General features: G+C 39.4%; 2 protein-coding genes across 2 annotated transcripts in view; both read right to left on the bottom strand.

The window, feature by feature from the left end:
- The window catches only part of itga10 (integrin, alpha 10), a 45,751-nt gene extending 45,190 nt beyond the window's left edge, over positions 1 to 561 (bottom strand). The window contains exon 1 of the mRNA XM_079627018.1: positions 220 to 561. The gene's annotated coding sequence lies outside the window, so the exon portion shown is untranslated. The remainder of the gene's footprint in view (positions 1 to 219) is intronic.
- Positions 562 to 8,675: 8,114 nt separating this feature from the next.
- On the bottom strand, positions 8,676 to 13,389 carry crabp2a (cellular retinoic acid binding protein 2, a). The gene is made up of 4 exons (XM_079625257.1): positions 12,970 to 13,389; positions 10,456 to 10,634; positions 10,035 to 10,151; positions 8,676 to 9,924 (listed from the first exon to the last, which is right to left on the bottom strand). The coding sequence occupies exons 1-4, from the start codon at positions 13,049 to 13,051 to the stop codon at positions 9,874 to 9,876; spliced, it is 429 nt and encodes a 142-aa protein (XP_079481383.1). The 5' UTR covers positions 13,052 to 13,389; the 3' UTR covers positions 8,676 to 9,873.
- Between the last annotated feature and the right edge of the window lie 8,747 nt (positions 13,390 to 22,136).

Here is a 22,136-nt window from a genome sequence, read left to right as displayed (position 1 = left end):
TCCTTTATATATATATATATTCAGTCATCATTCACATTTCCTGTTGTGTCTATCCTGTTGTGTTATTTTCTATAAGAAAATAAGACTGTTTGAAACAACTTGGTCAAGTCAAACTCATGACATAGGCTTATTTTCATTTTTTGTGCAAACACGAAGTTTAACAGTAGCTATTAAGAAAAACTCGATAAACTAACAATTTAAAAACTTAGGTTTACTTACCGTCTTGTTCCCCACATAAAAAACAACGATTCGGCTATTCAAAATCCAGGTTTGCGCGGCTCTAACACCTGCTGTCGTTAAATAAGCGCGCGCATGAGTTTAGTCCAGCTCTTGCAAACGAGCGGTTCCCAAAATAAATACATTCACAAAAACAACGGCCAAAAACAATTTTCTCTCAATGTTGTTACAGAAGTCTTTATCCTTTACATTTGAAATGTGGAAATTATCATAATTATTATTTTCCTGAGGTGAAATTTATTGAATTGCCTTCGTAGCTGCTTTCCTTCGACAGCTCAGTGTATCCAATAGGCTACTAGAAAAATGAAAGAAAGCCTTGATTCTGAGCAAGAGTCTCCCTCAGTAAACTGGACCCTTTTTTTTAGCCTGGCCCACAAACCCCTCTCTCTCTCTCTCTCTCTCTCTCTCTCTCTCTCTCTCTCTCTCTCTCTCTCTCTCTCTCTCTCTCACACACACACACACTTTATTTTACTCTCATTGTAGGCCTACGTGAACTTCAGATGCGGTTTTGTTGGAAAGGTTTTAGGGGAAAATAAATACAGTTTCCAACCGGAGTGAATCGAATAACAAATATATTATGGATTTGCCAACTCCATGTAGCCTATAATCTGGTTACGATAACAGAGACCAATTAGTTTGCCTTTCCCATTAGATAAACCTTTTGTTTTTATGACAGAATCGTGTTGTCACATGTTTTCCAACGCATCAATGCGCATCAACGCTATACAGTAAAAGAGCATCGGAAACATGAACAGCAGAAAGACCTTCTATTTTAAAAAGCATGATTTGGTTGATTTTGTTCTCTCGCCACAGTCATGCCACAGATATTATCAACTCTGTTATGTTAAGACTTTGTCAAAACATTGTAGTGCTTTGGGTCATGTCTGGGTTCACCACAACCCAGAAAACTCATTTAGTTTTGCCTGAGTAGGAGATAGGCCTATGAAAAAAGCAACAATTGTATCTTATTTCTGTTTTCCTACTTATAGGGTTATTACTGTAATTTATTTGCCTGTGGTGGCTCCTCTCCATCACCAAATTTCCATCACAATATAATTTAACCAAATTTTTTTTTTTTTTGTACTTTCATAGGCCTATATGCACAATATCTTCTAAATGTTTTTTTTTTTCATATCTATACCAAATTAAAGCTTAACTGAAAAATAATGAACAACGAAATCGGACCTTTTTGAAAACTTGATTTGTCTTTGTTTTCTTCACACTTCATGTGTCATATTTCAACTTTAAGTAGACTATTAACTGACAATGTTGTTGTCTCTTAAGTAAACAAAGTACCTACTCTAATGTTGCAATTGACTAACAACTGTCTGTGATTGAAAAAATTTATCATTATGCGCTATTTCTTGCCTTGCACTTGATGCTTGATGACTTGAAGTGCTTTGAAGTGAATCTCGGTCATGCACCTACCATAATCATCCAGCAGATGGCAACAGAGTAACACAATTGAAACCATTTTGTTTCTTCAAACTTTTTCAGCAATAACCCTCGAGATGGCGCTATTTCGCAGTTTTCCATCTGAGCCCACCGGCGTTAAAGGGATAGTTCACCCAAAACTGAAAACTCTGTCTTAATTTACTCACCATCAAGTTGTTCCAAACCTGTGTTTCTTTCGTCTGTTGGACACAAAAGAAGATCATTTGAAGAATGTTGGCAACCAAACAGTTGTAGGACACCATTGACTTCCATCGTATTTCCCCCCAAGTCAATGGTGCCCCACAACTGATTGGTTACAAATATTCTTCAAAATATATTATTTTGTGTTCAGCAGAACAAAGACATTTATACAGGTTTGTAACAACATGGGGGTGAGTAAATTATAGAATTTTCATTTTTGGGTGAACTATCCCTTTAAGTAATTGTATGTTAGGCTACGAGTGATGATTTCTTAAGTCTTCCTTAATGGAGCGTTACCAAGGGTGTTAAGCTTCACAGCAAATCGTAATATTTGTAACCGCAGAAAATTGCGCAATTCACCTGTGGGAATGTGATGCACTGCTTGTCACGTTAAGAAATGTCACACAGGTAACAGTTATGTGGGAGTGGATACGAATTGAATGTCTCCCTGTTATTAACCCCTCTCTCTCTCTCTCTCTCTCTCTCTCTCTCTCTCTCTCTCTCTCTCTCTCTCTCTCTCTCTCTCTCACGAACGCACGCACGCACGCACGCACGCGCGCACACACACACACACACACACACACACACACACACACACACACACACACACACACACACACACAGAGAGAGAGAGAGAGAGAGAGAGGGGGGGGGGGGGGAGGGGGGGGGGGGGGGTCCTGCTAACAGTTTGTGATTTATGTGAACTAGAGACTATGTTTGGAGAAAAATAGATAATTGCAATAAAAGCATTAATAGCCTACATTTTGGGGAGGTAAAGGAATCTCGTCTTAAAACAAAAGTGATGTCACCGCACCACCATGGACACAAGTACCCACAAACACTAGTCATGTACATGCAAAAGCTACAATTCAAATCAAATGTTATTAACTGGACTAGCAGGATTTTCCTTCTGACTCACACTTATGTAATAATAATAAAAAAATAAAAAAACTTAACTGGGTGTTCACTTCTCAAGTAGCCTACTCTTGCCATTAAAGAGTGAGCATTGAGGCCAAAACATACTCTTAACAAAGGAACAGATTTAGGCCGTTTCTTGTCTTCTGCCTCAGTTCTCTGAACTAATCAAAACTCAGCGGTCACCTGACCCCACCAGATGCCTGCTGTTACTAGCAATGGGGCTTCCCACAGATATGGTACTATACAGCATTGCATGAACCTGGGACTCCATTCAGTACAGTATGTGAGTGATGAAGAAAGAGAGAGAGAAAAAAGCCATGTTCAAGTTCAAGCATTCAGTTGTCAGTCCTATATTTCAGTGCAATTAAAGTCACCATGAATTCAAAATTGACCATTTATGTTTCTTTAATGTAATATTGCAGTATTTCTTATGAATTATTTATCAGTGCACATCATTTTTTTTAAATTAAATTCACATGCCCTCATAATCTTTATTCAAAATATCTTCCCCTCCCTCTTGCAATCTCTTCTTTGATGACGTGTTTTTCGGCGTGAGAGCGGGACACCCTGTCAATCACATGAGATCACAGCAATAAGTAAATACAATGATCCGATGATCCAATCAATTCCCAAATGGACAAAATCAAGTAGCCTACCGCCCTACATTTTTTCTTGTTTGTGAAGCAGTTTCACTTGGAACAAATAGGGAAGAAAGACTATTGCAAATTACGTTTCATGCCGAAAAAAATGTTTAGGACTCGCAACCATATTTACAGCGAACCCCTGCAGTTTGAACACAATTCTTTTTGTCCGATTTTCAAAAACTTTTTTGGTTAAAGTTTGTTGTGATTCACCTCGTAGTCGTAGCTGATTGGCTAGTTCATGGCTTATAACTCTTCAACGAAGACTATTTTAAAATATGGGATGGGAAAAATGAATGAAAAAAATACTTTCGGAAACAGCGCTGCTGAAAAAGTGGGCAGGATTCCAACTTGTTTTGTGAATGTCATGTTTCCTGTGCGAGAACAAGAAAGGCGGTTGACATCGATGAATAGTTCAGTAGCGAATCAATTGCTGTATGAAAGCTGTTGAGTGAACGGGGCAGTTTAAGACTCTCTTAAAATTAAAAAAATTTACATCAGCCCCAAATGTGTAAACGTAGCCTATATGTCACCTTATTATTGTCTGTAGGCTACTCTTCCCCTTCAAGCGTTGAGCTCCATGTAATGATATCTTACCCTATAAAAACCACAGTGAGTCACTGGGGTCAATGCTGTGATCTTTTGGTAATGTCTGCTGATCTCATCTACCCTTTCGGGCATCTGTAATTTTCCCTATATGTTATTCTCGCTGCAAATACGGCAAGGGATCTGATCCTGTTTTCAGAGTATGCTCTCTTTAAATTGTGTTGCAAAAGGGACACTTTGCCAAACTGACGCACATGTCCTCAATCTCTGAGCCAGAGGCCTAAAGAAATATTTTAGGTTCAATACAATTTAAAGGAATAGTTCACTTCAAAATAGTAGGGAAAAAAATACCGTGGAAGTCAATTGGGTACATCAATTGTTTGGTTACCTACATTCTTCAAAATATCTTCCTTTATGTTCAGCAGAAGAAAGAAATTATTACTGGTTTGAATCAACTTTATGGTGAGTAAATGAGTGAAGTTAAGTTAAGTGAACTATTCCTTTAAGCTCAGTCGACAGCATTTGCAGCATAATGTTGATTACTAACCAAAAGTAATTTTGACCCATTGAGGTTTTACAGTGAGTCACTTGCAATGGAAGTGAATAGGGATTTATATATACATTTTAGGATTTAAAAGCAGAAATGTGAAGCTTCAACATCAACATTACTCCAGAAATGCTGCCGATTGATCTAAACTCCTTCTGAACCCAGAATATTCCTTTAAACTGACAGTTGACCCAGAAGCCATGGGCACGAGATGTGACTGTTTCCGTGTGATTCTGCTCTCCACACCTCAGTGCGGGACTCACTCTTTCCGCAAGTCTGGAATCTTGGAATCCTCACCGCCAGCTCACTTTGAGTCAGCACCACTGTGAGAAATGTTTTAGACTGTTTGTCTTTTTCGGCTGGAAGTAAATGCCCAAGTGCATGTGTGTATAGTTGTGTACGAATTGCCTCTTTGGTAGTGTGCAAGCAAAATGCGAAAATGCGTAGCGTGACGGGTGTGAAAAACATATTTGATCTTAACCCTGTTTACTCTTGTGTGAGTGCATAAGTATCTCGCAGACTGCCCTCGAGGTTCATGGATCAGGGCCAGCTGTGATCCACCAATCGGTTGTAAGGTGACAGTATAGTTGCTTTGAATTCAGCCCACAGGGCCTTTTGGAGTGTTTTGTCTCCGGGCCGTTTCTTACTGTTAACTGTTTCACACACACACACACACACACACACACACACACACACACACACACACACACACACACACACACACACACACACACACACACACACACACACACACACACACACACACACACACACACACACACACACACACACACACACACACACGCTTGTACATGTCATACTTGGAAAACTCTGTGCCCACACAGTTCCTGCACACACACCCTCCGCTTCAGTTTCCCTCTCAGTTGCCACTCCGTGTCCTTGACAAATTGTTTTTGCCTGCATATCCACAACCATACACACATAAAGTCATATAAATCTTTCTATTTTTCACAATGTCCTGTGCAGTCTTTGCTGCAGGGCACAAAATATTACCATACCAAGCTGTCTGTCCATATATTTACATGCATAAATCTGATCCAAATCACACAGTGCTGTCAGATTTAACACGGATCTGATATATCTGTTATCTTTCAACAACTGAGATTAAGATCTGACTTTGTATGACAGCCAGCTCATAGTTTGAGTATCACAAGCTCACATCCCATGGTTTGTCTATGCCACACACACATTTTTTTTTACAAGTTCGATTAAAATGGTCTGAGAGATTAGAGTGATTTTTAAAGAGTTATTACTAATAACATCGGGTTTGTTTAAACTTTCGTGAAAATATATGTAGGCCTATTTGAATTTGGTCAGTAAGATTTTATGAATTTAGTATTGTTTTAAAGAAACTAATGTTTTTTTTTCAGCAAGGATACAATACATTTATTAAAAGTGACATAAAAACATAAATGTATGTACAGTTTGACTAAATGTTTTATTTTCAAATAAATTAATAAATTAGAATAATAAAAAAAAAAATTCAACCCTGATAATAACAAGAAGTGTTTCATGAGCACCAAATCTGCATGTAGAATGATTTCCGAAAGATTATGTGTAATTCAAGAGTCAAGACTGAACTAATGGCTGCTGAAAATTAAACATTGCCTTTTTTTAGAACAAAATGTTCAAAATATTTCTAAAAAACTTTATTTGGGGCAAAATTGTTCAGTGTGGTAGAAATGACGCCACAATTGTAAATGTTAGAAAACTTACATAAATCATCACACACACACAAATATTGAAATAATGGGGTTTTTTTTAAGTTAATGATGACTTTTTCTTTTTAATTTCATATGGTGTCTCATTCAGCTCCTTAGCTCCTAGGTTGTGAATCAGTATGTTGTGCACACGAATTCAGGCACCTGTAAGGACAGAAAGGATCCTGAATCATTATGCATTGATGGTGATGACAACATCCTCATTGTACAATGTCACTATCATCGATGCTCCCTGGTTTTCCCAGTGCATTGTGAGACTGTTTAGGGACTAGGGAGCAAACGTTTAAATGCACTGGAAGAATTTTGCGATTGAAACAGCCCTTAAAATGGCCGACTCACTGATCAGTGCCCTGACTACTGGATTGGTTACTGCTGTTTCAGATTTTACTTGCAAAATGTGAACATTGTGAAATGTCTTGAGAACTTGCTGAATGTTAAAATTGGAAGTCTGCTCTTGGATGTCTTTGAAAATAGTCACTTCACTATTGAGTAATGCTGGACATCCTTTTGGGGCAGTTGTGGCCTAATGGTTAGCGAGTTGGACTTGTATCCTGAAGGTTGTTGATTCGGTTCTTAATACCAGCAGGAAACGACTGAGGTGCCCTTGAGCAAGGCACCACCACCCAATTGCTCCCCCGGCGCCGCAGTGAATACCCACTGCTCCGGTTGTGTGGTTTGCAGTGAGTGTGTATTCACTGTGTGTGCATATGGGTTAAATTCACAGGACAAATTCAGAGTACGGGTTGCCATAATTGGACTTCACATCACTTGTAACAGTGTGTGTGTGTGTGTGTGTGTGTGTGTGTGTGTGTGTGTGTGTGTGTGTGTGTGTGTGTGCGTGCGCGCGTGCATGCGTGCGTGTGTGTGTCTGTCTGTGTGTCTGTCTGTGTTCTGCTGCATACATGCTTATCTGATTGTCAAATTGCCTGCCAGCCAAATCCAGAGCAAACCGAATAGATGTTGGGAAGAGATTGTCCTTCCAGATTTACCTGCCCTGCACATAGCTGGGCAAAATCAGCATATGTGTGTGTGTGTGTGTTTATGAGTTGTTAGACTATCTGCTTGTGTTCCTTTGAAGTTAATGACCAAATATGCGAGTGTTTCTGGCACATTAGGGCCAATTACTGGCTGTGGGCACTCGCATGTGTGAGTGTGTGTATTTGTGCGGTTTTATGGTCTGTGCTCACAATGTCCATAGTGTTTGATGGCACATGTGAAGGTTCTAAAGAATGTGCATGTTTGGTTTCATATGTGTGCAAATGTGCGGGTGGTTTTCGAGAGGAGAGAGACAGCTGCCTTTTACTGCCCCAGGGGGTAATAAAGGAGGAAGGAGAGCCAGTTATTTGGGGTCTTTTATAGGGGCAGGAGGTAGAGAGGGGTTGGTTTTATTAGGGTCACACAGTAACCAAGTACAGCTGCAGGCATCACCCCTAAACCTCCCCACATTCCACCATCACCTCCATTCCTACCTTTGTTTTTCTGTGAATACACTTGAGTATTATATGAATCTCTGTATTTCTGTTCTTAACGGTCCTGATTGGGTACTGTGTATTGTAGATATGTACAGTATGTATATACATATGGGTGTTTGTTGGTCCTCATTTCATTTTTTGACCCTGAGTTTCTATTCCCTCTTATGATCCTGCTCCTTGTTAAGCACATCTGCCGTTAATCATCTTCACCTTGTAATCCGACTGGCATTTCCTGCTCAGAATGGATAGTTGGCTTCTTTGCCTGGATCTATTTTATTTAACAGCTTTATCCCTTTGGCTAATCTAGTTTCCAATAAACGACCCTTGGCCAACACATCCTATGCTTTCGACATGGCAAAATGGAAATGTTAATGTTTTAGATAAGGTTACTGGGGAAATTTCTTTGATGACTTGTTGTGGTGGTTGTACCATTTTTACATTACAATACATTCACATTCCATTCATTTGAACAGCGATTAGTGAATTAAAAGTGTAGGGTCTTGCAAAACAGAGAGCTGAAAGACAGGAACCAGAGACAGTGTGATAATGATGAGAAAGAAAGACTGAGATGGAAAAATCAGGGAGAGACGAAGGGGTGGAGAGGGACAGACAAGTTATTCTAGTTACAGCCAGCTGGCAGAAATACTAAAATAAGATGTGAACCCACCCGTGTGTCTGAGTGAGAAAAGTGAGTGAGAAAGAGTGAGGATTTGTTATAAAGGTCAATGTGATTTCTTTCATTTCTAATTATTTTAAAATAAAATCAACAAACATTCATTCCATTGGCACCATGGAACCAGCACTAAGCTTCTGTATGGATAAATGCTACCGAATGGCAGAAAAACACATACTCTCGGCACGCAGTAACCTTTGTTGTCCATGCATAGAAAGAAGTAATGATTGCTGAAATTGTTTATAAAAATAAAGAGAGTTTGGATGAAAATTCAGATTCAGCTTTTATTAAAATATATACAAAAATAAAGAGGGAAAAGAGAAGGTTGGGATTGAAGATTCAGGGGTTTCTAATCACAATTGGCCATTTGCTTAGCTCCGCCCCCTTTGGAACTGTTGCTAATTCAGACGAGATTTACAGAACGTCACATAGGAATGAACTGGAGATTTCCATGAACGGCAGGATTTTATAAGATTGACTCTTGTTTTTTCTTGGGCTGGAATGAATTGAAGTTGAAAAGCATTTTATCAGCCATTTTTCTTCAAACAAATTGTTGAATTCTGTAACGTGTAAACTTTGGCCACAGCAAATCAGAATGAAGGCATACACTTCTCACAATTAACTGAATTAAACCATAAAATTGAATTTAAAAGCTGTCCGAACACACAGATTCTCCATAGAGTTAGAGAGTAAAAGCCTGTCTGAGAAAATGGAGGACTGCTGCAATATAGGATTGGTCAGTAACATTTTAAGACGGAGCTAAGCAAAAGGTCAACTGAGAAAATATAAAAAAAACTGATGGACTAAACTACAGACATAACATGTTCCGAGGGCACATCGCACATTGATGTACATTCTTAAGGTACGGTTACATTCACAAAATTTTGCAGGCAAAAAGAAAGTCCATTGTCTATTGCCATTAGTGTGGTGTTGTATGAAGCATAGCTCACACAAGTCATTTATGTTGGTTAACTTTGTCACTTGAATCCGTTGCTAAAACTGAATATGGAAATCTTCCACCCTCTTGTGAAATTCTAAATCATGTGGATTTTGTTTGTGAAAGTTCTGCGATTTATGATAAATGTGACTGCACCTTTTCTGAGATTTTTACAGTGGTGATTATGGACTGTACCAAAGGCTGATTTTCAAGCTTTAGATATCCAGGTCTTCATCTATGTGGAGACCAACCCTCAAAAGTGCTTTTGAGCCCAAATTATGTATTTGTTAAATGACCAATCAGGGCCCAGTAAAAAAAAAAAAAAAAAATCTTTGCTTGTATTTCTGGAACCTCGCATGAATTATTTGCATGGCTCTGTCATGTATTATTCAAATACATTGTCAACAATAAAAGCATGAAAGAAGAGATGAGGGAGAAAGGAAATAGAGGATATAAAATCACAGTCAATGGTTAATGAGGAAAGAGAGTGATCTGGATGGATATTCTTCCTTTTTCCTCATACTTTCACTCTCTGATATAAACTCTTGTGCACACCACATCATCTGCGGTCATTGTCTGCAAAAAAAGAAACAGAAAAAAAACGATTGAAAGGAGAACTATGATCGAAGACCAATGTGTGTGTAAGAATCACAAGGATAACACATAATAACATGAATGAATCTTACCAGAATCAGTTCGCCGTCGTTGGTTATCTCCCTGGTCCATGAGGTTTTGGGACCCTCACCCTTCTGCAAAGTCTGTTCACAGCTAATTTTGCTGTCCGTTTCCCAGCAAGGAAAGCTCTGAGAGAAACAGAGACAGACAAATATGTAAAGGCAGATTCTTTTCTTTGGTCTGTTTTACAGTAATGTGTGACTGTAAAAGAGAGACAGAACGATTGAGAACCAGATCAGTGCCCAGAATGTGAGTTCCAGAGAAAGGGTGTGTGTTGAGTTTGATAGCTCCTCTGAGATGGAGGGTGTGATTGAGTCCACATCAGATTACAAACACAGACCTTTCATATGATTCTTGCTTTTTTGAACATTTTGGAATAGGAAAACGCAGATCGACAAAATTTGAAGTGTTTTTATATGGGTGTGTATATACCGTGCAGGGACGTCCATCCACAGTGGCCTCATTAAACTCCTTTCCAACTGTGAAGGTGACATGGGTGGTCCTCACAGAGGTGGAGGTCTTGATTGAAAGTGTCTCTCCGTCCTGCGTAATCTCCACGGATGGCTTTGACGCTGCCGCGACCGCAATCTTACGCAGCATCACGTTCACACCTGACAAAACACACATGCACATCAGAACAATCTCTTGACGAACAGCGAGTACTCTGACGTCCAAACAAGCTATGGGAAAGTCTTCATTTACAGAGTTTTTGAGAGTGATGTTATTAAGACTGGCCGTGCTCCATACATCTGCGCTCTCTGCCGACAATGCCTGATGACATCACCTGATATAATCTCGCATATATTGGGAAAGCAATTTGACAAGATGAGGTGCCCATAAAAATTGAAATTTAAAAGTATGTTAATCCACACAGTACTACCAGTACGTAGTCTTTCAATGATGTTAACATAAAGATGGCCTGATATTCTACAATCACAACAAATTTAACACACATTTATAGCATTTTTAATGTATTTCTGAAAAAATTAATAGGACAAAAACATGAGAGTCACGTTATTGACCTATTTGTCAGTCTGTCTGTGTGTGTGTGTGTGGGTGGGTGAACTCATTGAAAGGGGGAAGTTATTCAACCAGCCACAGGGGATGCTGTAATCTATTAAACCTTCCTGACAGGAAATGGATAGAGCGCAGTGTGGAAGTAGGGAAGGGCAGAGGCAACAATGAAAAAAAAAGCATGGCACAGTTGAGGGAGGGCAAGATTACTGACAAGAGAAGAAAAAGAAGCAAGAAAGGCAACAAAGACGTAGAAAAGGGGTATTCAAGTGTGGGAAAAGACAGCTAGATATAAAGAGGCCAGTCTCTCTCTCTCTCTGTGTGTGAGTGTGTGTGTGTGTGCCCCTCTGTGCATCGAGTAGAATTTCACACTACTCACCTCACACACATTCCCACCTGTCACCAAGGGTAAATATATACACATGAAGGCAGACAAGATGGAGGCCAAAATTTAGACACACATTCAGGCAGAGACGTGGAAATACATTGTCAATTACTCCAATGACTTGTGATAAATGCAAGAAAACGTAAATCTACACCTATTTAAATTTTACTGAGGCAGGCAGAACCTTGTAAAAAAAAAACATTAGCTAATAAAGTTAGACTGACTCCTGTCAGATCAAGCCCTGTTTTAAACTCCACAACTAACCGAGAAAATATGCTAGGAGTCAGACGGTCAGGGTCAGTGTCACAGGTTAAAGGTCTAAGGAAGCATTTCAGAATAGAGGGATGAAGATGAGGACAGGAGATGGAGGAGGGTGGATGACAGGGTGTGGCGACAGGTCGGGCCCAGCTGTGCACAGGAATATTTGTGTGATGAAAAATAATTTTATGGCGTGTGAATTTAAGAGTTATATGAATGTGCATGTGTGTGTGTGTGTGTGTGTGTGTGTGTGTGTGTGTGTGTGTGTGTGTGTGTGTGTGTGTGTGTGTGTGTGTGTGTGTGTGTGTGTGTGTGTGTGCAAAACATTAAAACAAGTTGCAAAGTTCATTCCTCAATCAACCTATCTGTCAACATTGCACATTCCATGCGCACTCGATGACATTTGTCCTCAGAAGTTCGTGTGGCTGCAGATCTCATCTCCTGCAGTTTTTCGTATTCATATACCGGTAATACATCATGTTCCCATGTCAGAAACAGCGGGACTCCCTCTCTATTGTGCTCCTTCTCCGCCCTCTTTAACCTGTCTGCTTCATTTCATCATTCTTTTGAATGGTGACATGAAGGACCCACTCTCCCTTCTTAGGGAATCTGCTTCTTTTGTTCGACACAGACTGTTGAAGAGGGGTGTTTGGGTGGCAGCAGTGCCCTCATTAAATCGGACGTCAGTCAAATTTTGCGCACCCACAGACAAACTTCTGGCTTGAGATATGGTAAGCATTTAAACAAGATTTTTCCGAGTTGGTCGAGAAATACAACAAGTGAACCGACTTTTCCAAACACACATATAATTTACGCACCCACAAATTGAGAGCGCGAGGTGTTTGTCTGTCCTGCACAAAAACGCAAAAGACAGCGAATGGGTCTTTAAAGCACCAGTCAGGAGTCAGGACAGTATCATATTGCTCAAGGAAATTAAGCGAAATAAGATCAACACTGCCAAATCTAAGTGCCAATTGCTTTTAACCTGGCTAGTTTCATTAAAAGCAAGATGCACCAGTGTCTAATAATATTTTGGCCAATTTGTTTTTAAAGACGCACTAAAGTTGGAATATAATTGATGGTAACATATAGCCTAAATAATACGTATTAAATAATTAGTAACTAGCATAAAAACAGATACTGGTAGTTATACGGGAGAAATATTAAAGCGGTTTGCATTCACACACAATAGAGGTAGCTGGTGTTGGTCTGTAGCGCAATCCATGCCCGCGCGTATAGGATTTGCGCGCTCTCTCTCTCTCTGCGCGCGGCCCGGCATCATGACTTACCCAGTGCTTTGAGAAGCTCCTCGAAGTTCTCTGAGCTTTTCATTTTCCAGGTACCAGCAAAATCGGGGATTTTGCGATCCATCGTGCGTTCTGTCGAGCCTTAAAGTGTATCCCGCTATTATTCTCTCTGGTGTGGCTGAGTGACGGTCCTTGATCCTGACACCCTCTAAAAGTACCTGCAACTTTGATTCTGAAAGCAGTGTGCCCACTGCTAAAGTTAAAATGATTTTTCTCCTTCCTCTACCCTCCTATTGCTCTCTCTGTCTTCCGGCGTTGACAAGATAAACTGAAGATGTCAATCGGTGTCTTTTTCTACCCGTCTAAGACTTTCATTCAGTTCTTCCAAACGTTATAGCTTGTGGTGAATAGGTTGAACCTAAAATTTGGGCCAGTTATCACGCTTAATCTGTGAGCGCACACACCCCTTTTTTGAGAAACCCCACCCTCTATTTGCCCTGTCAAATCAAGGCGCCAATGATACTTCGAGATGATCTTGTCCCGCCCACACCACAAACATGTGCGCATATGAAAACGCCCATTAGAGCTCGTTTTTATGTAGCCTATTTATTTATTTGCAGTTTTCCTTAAATATTTAAATAAATATGACTTTGTTTCTTATTGTACATTGAAAATGATCGCTAAAACTTTCTTTGTATTCCTATTTTACTGGCATATTCACAATCGTGCCAAATGATCTATTTCTATCTTTGATTTCAACCTGATCGTCCTCCAGTCGTGCGAGGGTCCCCCACCCTAAGATTTTAAAGGCATCTATAGCCTATCAGTTTGTACTGTAAAAAATATATTATGTCTAAATATTACTTGGAAAAAAACTCTTTCTATTAAGTTAACTTTCCCCAATCATTATAGCTGTTAGATTAATTAATTATTTAGTAACTACTTTTTTTTTTTATTATGTTTGTTATTAACTTTTAATAATATTTTTTTTAATCTGATTTATTATTATTTATTTATTATTTGTTTATAAACAGTTTTACACTGTCTTTTTCAAATATTTCAAATGACCGCCTGCACTCCCTGCAAGTAGGCAAATCCACAAAATAAAAGGGGACAACGTAATAAATAAAATAAATAAAATGGGGATTTACTTACATACAAATATGTTAGACTACAAAATATAAAAAATACATAAAAATATTGGTGTAATTTGGGACCCACCGATTATTGATGGTGTTACGCCCTCCCTGCTCTTTCTCAAGTATAGCTAATTTATTGGCGTGTTTGTTTTCCATTCAAAATTAATAATAATAATAATATCATATAATCTGTAGGCCTAGAATAGAATAGAATAGAATAGAATAGAATAAACATTCAACAAGATGCATCACAATGAACATAATAGAATGTAGTGTACAGATGTCTCTCTCTCTGTGGCAGACAAGCTGTGAACAAGTAGGACACACTCACACACATATGAGCATAAAACACACAGGGCAATTTGTCAAGACTGATTGTTAAAACAGGGCTCTGTCAAGTTCACTCCCTCTTGTCCATTCCCGCGGTTCTCTAAATCAACGCACACTCAAAGCTCCTGTAACTGGATCTGCCTCCGTTGTGGTTACCGTCTTCCCCGTTTGGGGCCGAGGGAGACACGGAGGGTCCTCTGAGGGAGGTGGAAATTCCAGAGATCCTGACGGGAGCAAGAGAACGCGAGGGAAGAGAATTACGCAGGCACAAAAGGTGACCTGGTAGAGGCCAGGAGGTTGCAGCAGTGTCCCCGAGGGCCTTTATAGTCTCCCCCTCACCCCTGCTGTTGAAGCGGAAGAAAAGAGCTGAGCATATGGGGGGTAGGGGCTTGGTAAAAGGTGGAGAGGCGAAGTTTGGGTCTCTAATGAAGACGTGCGCCATAGAGACTGGATGATGAATGTGAGTCGTACAAAGAAGCCGTTAACCATTTACTTTTGATGGATGGTCTTCCGACTCACAGCGAACTGCAGATTTTAATGCGCGGGTAACCCGGGTGACAGAATGGACCACTCGCGCTTTGCAGTCACTGCAGTGTTGCCATGTCTACTTATTATAAACAAGTTTTAGTTTTTTACTTCTTCTTTTTTTCCAAGTCGTTAAAACAAAAAAATGGGCAATCGCGGGACAGTTGTTGGTCTTATTTACTGTAACGTTTCGAGGGATTGCTGGTGCATGTTTGACAATAAAGTATGACCAACAGCTTTCCAATATCCCCAAGACCCCATACTATTCAAGCCATGCACTCTATATGCAATGCCATTATAAGTCACCACAGATGTATAGAATTATTTATTTATAATAAATAAATCATTTATAATATTATATATATATATCATAATATTTAGGCTAATTAAATAAAGGCAGGGTAGGTGATTTGTTCCAGAAACATTTTTTGTTATGCTGGAAAGTCTATTTACTTCCTGATAGCGATAACTAAGTTAAGTCGTCTATCTAAATTATTATATCATCTGTGGAAGGCGTAGGACCATACAATGTTCGCCCAACAGTTCCTCCTGAACCTAAACAACCAGCTTATACTGCATTCACGGCATAACGCTGCATTCACACAGGGCGTCAACGCGAGGGCGTGCCTGAAACTTGGTGCTGACCCGACCGTCATAGTGACAACAGCCAATGACATTACTTTTCCGGTATTTTGTGAACACAATTAGCTAGCGCCTGCACTAGAGTATTTGCATAGGTCATCTGATTTACTCACCCCCATGTCATCCAAGATGTCCATGTCTTTTTTTCTTCAGTCGAAAAGAAATTAAGGTTTTTGATGAAAACATTTCTCCATATAATGGACTTCAATGGGCCCCAAACAGTCCAAATGACAGTGTCAGTGCAGCTTCAAAGGGCTTTAAACGATACCAGACGATGCATAAGGGTTTTATCTAGCGAAGCGATCGGTCATTTAAAAAAAAAAAAAAAGTTTAAGTTTTGTAAGCACAAATGCTCGCGCTGCTCTGTTCTGTGTGCGCGTTCGTGACGTCACGTAATACGCATTTACGTTGAAAAGGTCACGCTTGACGTAGGCGGAAGTGCCGAGTCAGTGTTTACAAATGTGCGGAAGGAGGACCATATAGCCTACTGTACACATATTCGAATGTCTTTGTGTCAGTTTATCGTTTAAAATGCCCATTTCGTGTGCGTATCCTGGGTGTTGTAATATTAAAAAGCCTAAAAGAACATTTTTGTCAGGACAGACATTGACTTTTCATAGATTTCCTATAGACAATCCTGAGCGATTGAAACTGTTGTTGCTCGCGCTGCACTTGGATATCAACCCACCCGAACATGCTCTAATATGTAAAAGAGTATGCAGTGATCATTTTTTCGATGATGATTTCAAACCCTCCCAGCAAGGAGATCGCCGTTTTCTGAAAGCGTCGGCTGTGCCCAATACGTTTTTACAGCAAACAGAATTATGTGTTTTTTTACTATATTAGATGCATTGGCGTTTTTTTTTCTCGTCAATGTGTTTCATAACGTGTGAATGTTTATCACTAATATCTTCCTATTACTATAGACGTGTTAAAATGTTTTTTTTTTTACTCCTAAGTATCCGTCTCTTGGAAATCTAGAGTCCTTTTACGTTGACCTTTTCAACGTAATTGCATATTACATGACGTCACGAACGCGCATCACAGAACAGAGAAAGGCGAGCATTTCTGCTTATAAAACTTAAACTTTTTTATTTCTTTTTGAAATGACCGATCGTTAAATACCAAAGTGTTAAAAACCGGAATGATCCTTTAATGCAGACGCCCCGTGTGAATGCAGCTACTGGGAAGAGTGACGTTATACGCAGAGCGGTTCGTGACTCGAATTTATGTGTTTCAGTGGCAACACTATCAATGCCGACATTTATCTGCAGCAGTCAGGTACAGGTCAGTGATCTTTCAGTAATTTGGGTTAATTATTATTATTTTTTTAGCTTTGAGACATGAGGTAGTTAACCCCGTTTCTCATGACGCTTTTGTTTGCTCCCTGCTGTAGTATTCGTTCATGTGTTTTGAAGGAGCTCTGGAGCTTTGGAGACGCTCTGAAGGGAGGGTGGGATCTGATGCTTTCAAAGCTAGCTCGCTATTCCTAGCCTCTCCCCGAAAATTGCCTACCCTACCTTTAAGTGAGCATTTGTATTTGTAAAATGTTTTAGTTTTTTTTTGTAAAAGGATAATTATTTTTAATTATTTCAAATTTATATTTTTATTATTTGACACAATTTAGCCTAGCTTTCAAATTCTATTTTGATCAGTGAATTTAAGCAATTTAACTTTTCTGATTCATAAACTGATTTTTCTTGCAAGATCTGGCAACACCGAATCACTCAATCGCACGCTTCAAAATAGGGTACTTTCTACTCACAGCCCCCCACACACTTCAGTTTTACGATTATTAGTTTTAAACATCCTACACAACGTTGTTTCTTATTGTAGGACTTACTTCTCCCTTTCACAGAGAGAAATGTAGCGCTGGGGTCGCTCACTGAATGTGTACAAAGCGCGACGCTTGTATTACAAGCACTTGACAGAGATAGCTCGAGGCGCTGCGTCACACATCACACACCTTGCCGATTGTGTTCACACAATAGCTTCATGTCCACACATGTTCCTCTTCGTACAACTACAACAGACGATAGTCATTACACTCTCATATCAATGGAGCTATTTGTCATCTTATCGCTGTTCTAATCTCCCCTCTACGGCATCCACGGCTGTCTGCTTAGTAAATGACTTGTTAGCTGCAGGCCTGTAAGGTAGAAATAAGAGTTATCAACTATATAAATACCCCAGTCAAGAGTGGGTTGTGCCCACCATCAAAAATTTTTTCAAAGATAAAAGCATTCTTGCATAGGAAACACACGTTTGACCTAAGGACAAACTGATGATTTGAAACCAGGTGTAATGGGAAATTAGCAAAGCATTTCAATTGATGTTTCCTGGTTAACATTTACAATATCTTGCCTGTCCTGGGTGGCCCTTGACACCGAACACCCTCATGCTCTTCTTTTCTATTCTCATCCCCCTTTCCCCCCCTTTTCGCCTTACCCGTTTTCATTCCCACCCACTTATCTTTTGTTCTTTTGTGCTTAGGTCATTTTTTATTACATTGTTCGGGCCTGGTGAAAAGAGGAAAGAATATGTGAGAGAAAGAGATCAAAGCCCAACGGGGAATGACAAAGATGGAGAAAGTGATGAGAGACAAAAGAGAGAGAGAGAGAGAGAGAGAGAGAGAGAGAGAGAGAGAGAGAGAGAGAGAGAGAGAGAGAGAGAGAGAGAGAGATGAAGGGAATAAGGAGAGGTGCTTGGCAATGAGAGCATAAATATTTCTGTGCACTTTGAAAGAGGAATTAGGGTTTCATTTTACATTTCTCTCACTTTCCCTCCCTCTCTTCCTCTCTCTCTTTCTGCTTTTCACTCGTCTTGCCAAGAGCTCAGCAGGGTAAGTGATACTCACTCCGGGGACTCACATAACCCCAAACACATGCCACCAGCACATTGGTTTACATGCTTACGCCTGGAACACCACATGCAATTGCACCTTCTCTCATCCATGACGCCACACTCATACTATATGTTGGTTTCATTATGTTATAAAAGGCATCATACAGACACAATGGTTTTTATACAGTGTTTCCAAAACCCTATCTTGACCCTAACAGCCTTTCAAGTAGTGAACACTTCAAAAGTCCACACAAGTTGATTCTCAACTTATTTCACTGTTTGTGAGAACATTTGACTCTTGCAAGTGTAGCCAAACCCACGCACACACACACACACACACACACACACACACACACACACACACACACACACACACACACACACACACACACACACACACACACACACACACACACACACAAACGCATGCATACACACACACACAAACGCATGCATGCACGCACACACACACACACACACACACTTTGTTTCAGAAATACATAAAAAATTCTATTCACATTTACTTGAAAACACCTGCGATGAGCATGTCTTAAATTTTTGTATTAAAATTATTTGTGATATTTTTTGAAAGGGCATAAAGTATAAAAAATGTCAGGGTGAAACAACTGTCCTTACATCATGAGGGGGGAAAAGTCTTGAAGGGAAAACTGTATTATGTAAATTATATATAATTACAATATACTTATATAATAATATACAATATAATTGTGTGTGTACTGTACATATATTATAATCAATATATTATAATATAATAATCAATATTACTGTAAGTCATCCAACCAATATGCAAAAATAATTAATGCAATCAAAGTGGGGACCCCTGAGAACCTCATGGTTTTGTGTAAAACAATAACCTTAAAATTTCATATAATTTGATCTTTCTACGGCAAGACATGGTTAGTTGTGAAATGTTATAATATTATGCACTCCTCAACAACGTATTCTTATGATATTTATGAATTAATAATGCATTATATCTTAAAAAAATAGATTTTTAAGGGTTTTAATTTTCTTTCCTTTCTTTACGGTGGGCACACTTATACGTCATCAACATCATTAGAAAATGGTCATTTTTAATAATTCTCTTTCGGTCTTGCTCACACAAACACTCACACATGCATCCGATAAAGATGGAGATTTATAGTGTGGATGAAGCTAAATGAATTTGGGTGAAGAAGTAGATCATGTCTGACTATTTACTTTGACTCATTACCTCTTACAGTATATCCATTAATAACTGAAATTTAACATGAACCACATGATTTCTTCAATCAAGCTGTTACTTTTTCTTTCTCCTTCTATACATCACGTTCCTCCCTTTTTTCCACCCCATGTGTTGTTCATTCTCTCTCAGTCCACCCTTTGCTCATTATCAAACTGTTCCACTTTCCATCTCCCTCTTCCCTCCTCCTTTATTGTGTTTCTCTTACACACACAGACACACACACACACACACACACACACACACACACACACACACACACACACACACACACACACACACGCACACACACACACACACACACACACACACACACACACACGCACACACACACACACACGCACGCGCACACACACTTATTCTCTCTCTCTTATCTTTAAGATCACTTCCTACTGTCTTTGGTTCTCCATCCTGTTTCCATCTGAATAAAACTCTCAGCTCAAACACACACGCTGATTGTCTTGTAATTGTTGTTCACCTTCTTCTTGGTCACACTTCTGGCAAACCACAGCCACTCAAGCCCTGAACTTGACCCAACCTTTGACCTTGGTGTCCTATGACACCAATTACTATCAGGCTGTTTCTTCCCCTTGTTCTGAAAAGGGGAATTTCAGAATCCAACATACCAGAGTGAATATTCTCCAGTTTTGTTTGTTGAATGTGATCCAAAATGCTGCATAAAATGAACTCATTTCCCTCAAAAAACCTCAGTCATCTGAGGCTGCGGTAAGTGTGTGCGTTGCACTTGAAATGAAAAGGCTTGTTCCTTACCCACCAGGCATCCATGTTAGCCGCTTTCTGTGCCAAAGCATTTGTTTCTTGTTTATTTTTCCCTGTTGGTTTTAGTCTGGAGGTTGAAAGTCAGATTGAAAGGCATTTTCATATTAGAACAATCCGGAAAGAACAAACAGGGATGTTCAATAACCTAGTGGTAAAGAGTCCTTGAATCGGCCTTAGCTAAAACATTTTTGGTCACTAATTCCAATAAAACAGGCAGTTGACCCGAGTTCATTAAATTTAATTATAATGTATGGTCCATCTCTTCCTCTCTTTCCTTCTGTCTCTCTAAGTGGGGGATTTCTGAGTCTGATATTTTATTATGAATCCTCGTGCCTTCATTTAGATCCAAAATGCTGTATAAATGAACTCTTCGACCCACATCTTTCTGCAGCTTTCAGTCATCTAAAGAGTATGTAAAGGTTCATCGGTAGAGTTAATGAACAAAAAAGTCTTATGAGTCAATTGTTTTTATGAATCATTTCCTTAAAAGTCTTAATGGCTACTGAATCAACACTGAATCACAACTCACTTATTGAACTGCAAGTTCCGAGTCAGTTCATCATTGCTCTTACATGTACAACCAAATCTCTATCTGTATAGTTATGTGTTTGTTAGTTACTTTTATAGCTCACCCTAATCCTTATAGTAATATAGGCATTCAAAAGTAATAAGCTAGCGTAATATGACAATAAAATTATAATTATAGAAAACGACATGGGAAGAAAAGCAAGAGGCTTTTCCCAGCCTCTCACCTTAGTTTATGTTATTTTCTTGCTTTTCTGTGCCTATAAAAGTTCAATTTAAGTGCAAGCCCGGTTTCCAACATTCCACCCTTTTCTACCCTACCGCCACCCCTCAGCACACCCCTGCCTTTCACTCTTCACTCATTCTTCCAGTTCATTCTTTCCTCCTTTCTCCTCAAAACCAATTGTTACATTTACTGGCTCTGCCTGGTGTGTGCATGTATTGATTTGCCTAATGTCATAATTGTGTCATGACCTATTGACTGAAGTTAGTGCCAGCTTGCCAGAGCTTAAGGCTTGATTGATAGTTGAGTGGAGTCTCAAAGGGAATGCCCTGTTCATTCTCTTGAAGACTGGTGCGTGCGGATATAATGCATCAAATGTATCTCAGCAAATAAAATGTACAGCAACATTGTGTCTGAGTTTCAATGATTCTTTTTTTTTAAATAAATTATTATAAACAGTGTAGAACCATAACACATTTAAGTAGACATTTAGTGTGCCTAAATGGGATAAAAGGAAGAAATGAATAGGGGAGAGTCAATGGGAGAAAGAAAAAGGGTGGAAATGTGGAATGCTTGTAAAGAAAGGCCAGATTCCTGTACCACATTACAATAACTGCACATGGAGAGCCCATGGGAAGTGGTTTAATGAGTGGAGAGGTGAAGAAGAGGTTAAAGGTGCTGTATTTTCCCCCCTTGATTTCCCAGAAAAAGTGTTAATACTGTGGCTCTGTGGTGCTATAAAAACATTGCTCTGTTTGTTTGAGTATCCCAACCAGCCTAACTGAAGGAGGTCTATAATACCTGGTGGCTCCTCAGCTCCTGTGGATTATGAGATCAGAATCTTAGCAAATGCAGTCAGTCATCGGGGTATTGTTTGCTTGTTTCATGAATACTGTGAAGCCTATTTGGACGTCATTCATACTCATATGATGCAGTTGTTTGCATAGCCTAATAGGGA

Source organism: Phoxinus phoxinus, assembly GCF_949152265.1.
Source record: "Phoxinus phoxinus genome assembly, chromosome: 10".
Lineage (NCBI taxonomy): Eukaryota > Metazoa > Chordata > Actinopteri > Cypriniformes > Leuciscidae > Phoxinus > Phoxinus phoxinus.
This window is presented reverse-complemented; position numbering and strand designations above follow the sequence as displayed.

Coding starts and splice junctions, on each gene's coding strand:
- crabp2a (XM_079625257.1), bottom strand. CDS start 13,051: ATGGATCGCAAAATCCCCGATTTTGCTGGTACCTGGAAAATGAAAAGC. Junction 10,152..10,455: donor TGGATGGACGTCCCTGCACG/GTATATACACAC, acceptor TGTTTCTCTCAG/AGCTTTCCTTGCTGGGAAAC. Junction 9,925..10,034: donor ACGACGGCGAACTGATTCTG/GTAAGATTCATT, acceptor CTTTTTTTGCAG/ACAATGACCGCAGATGATGT.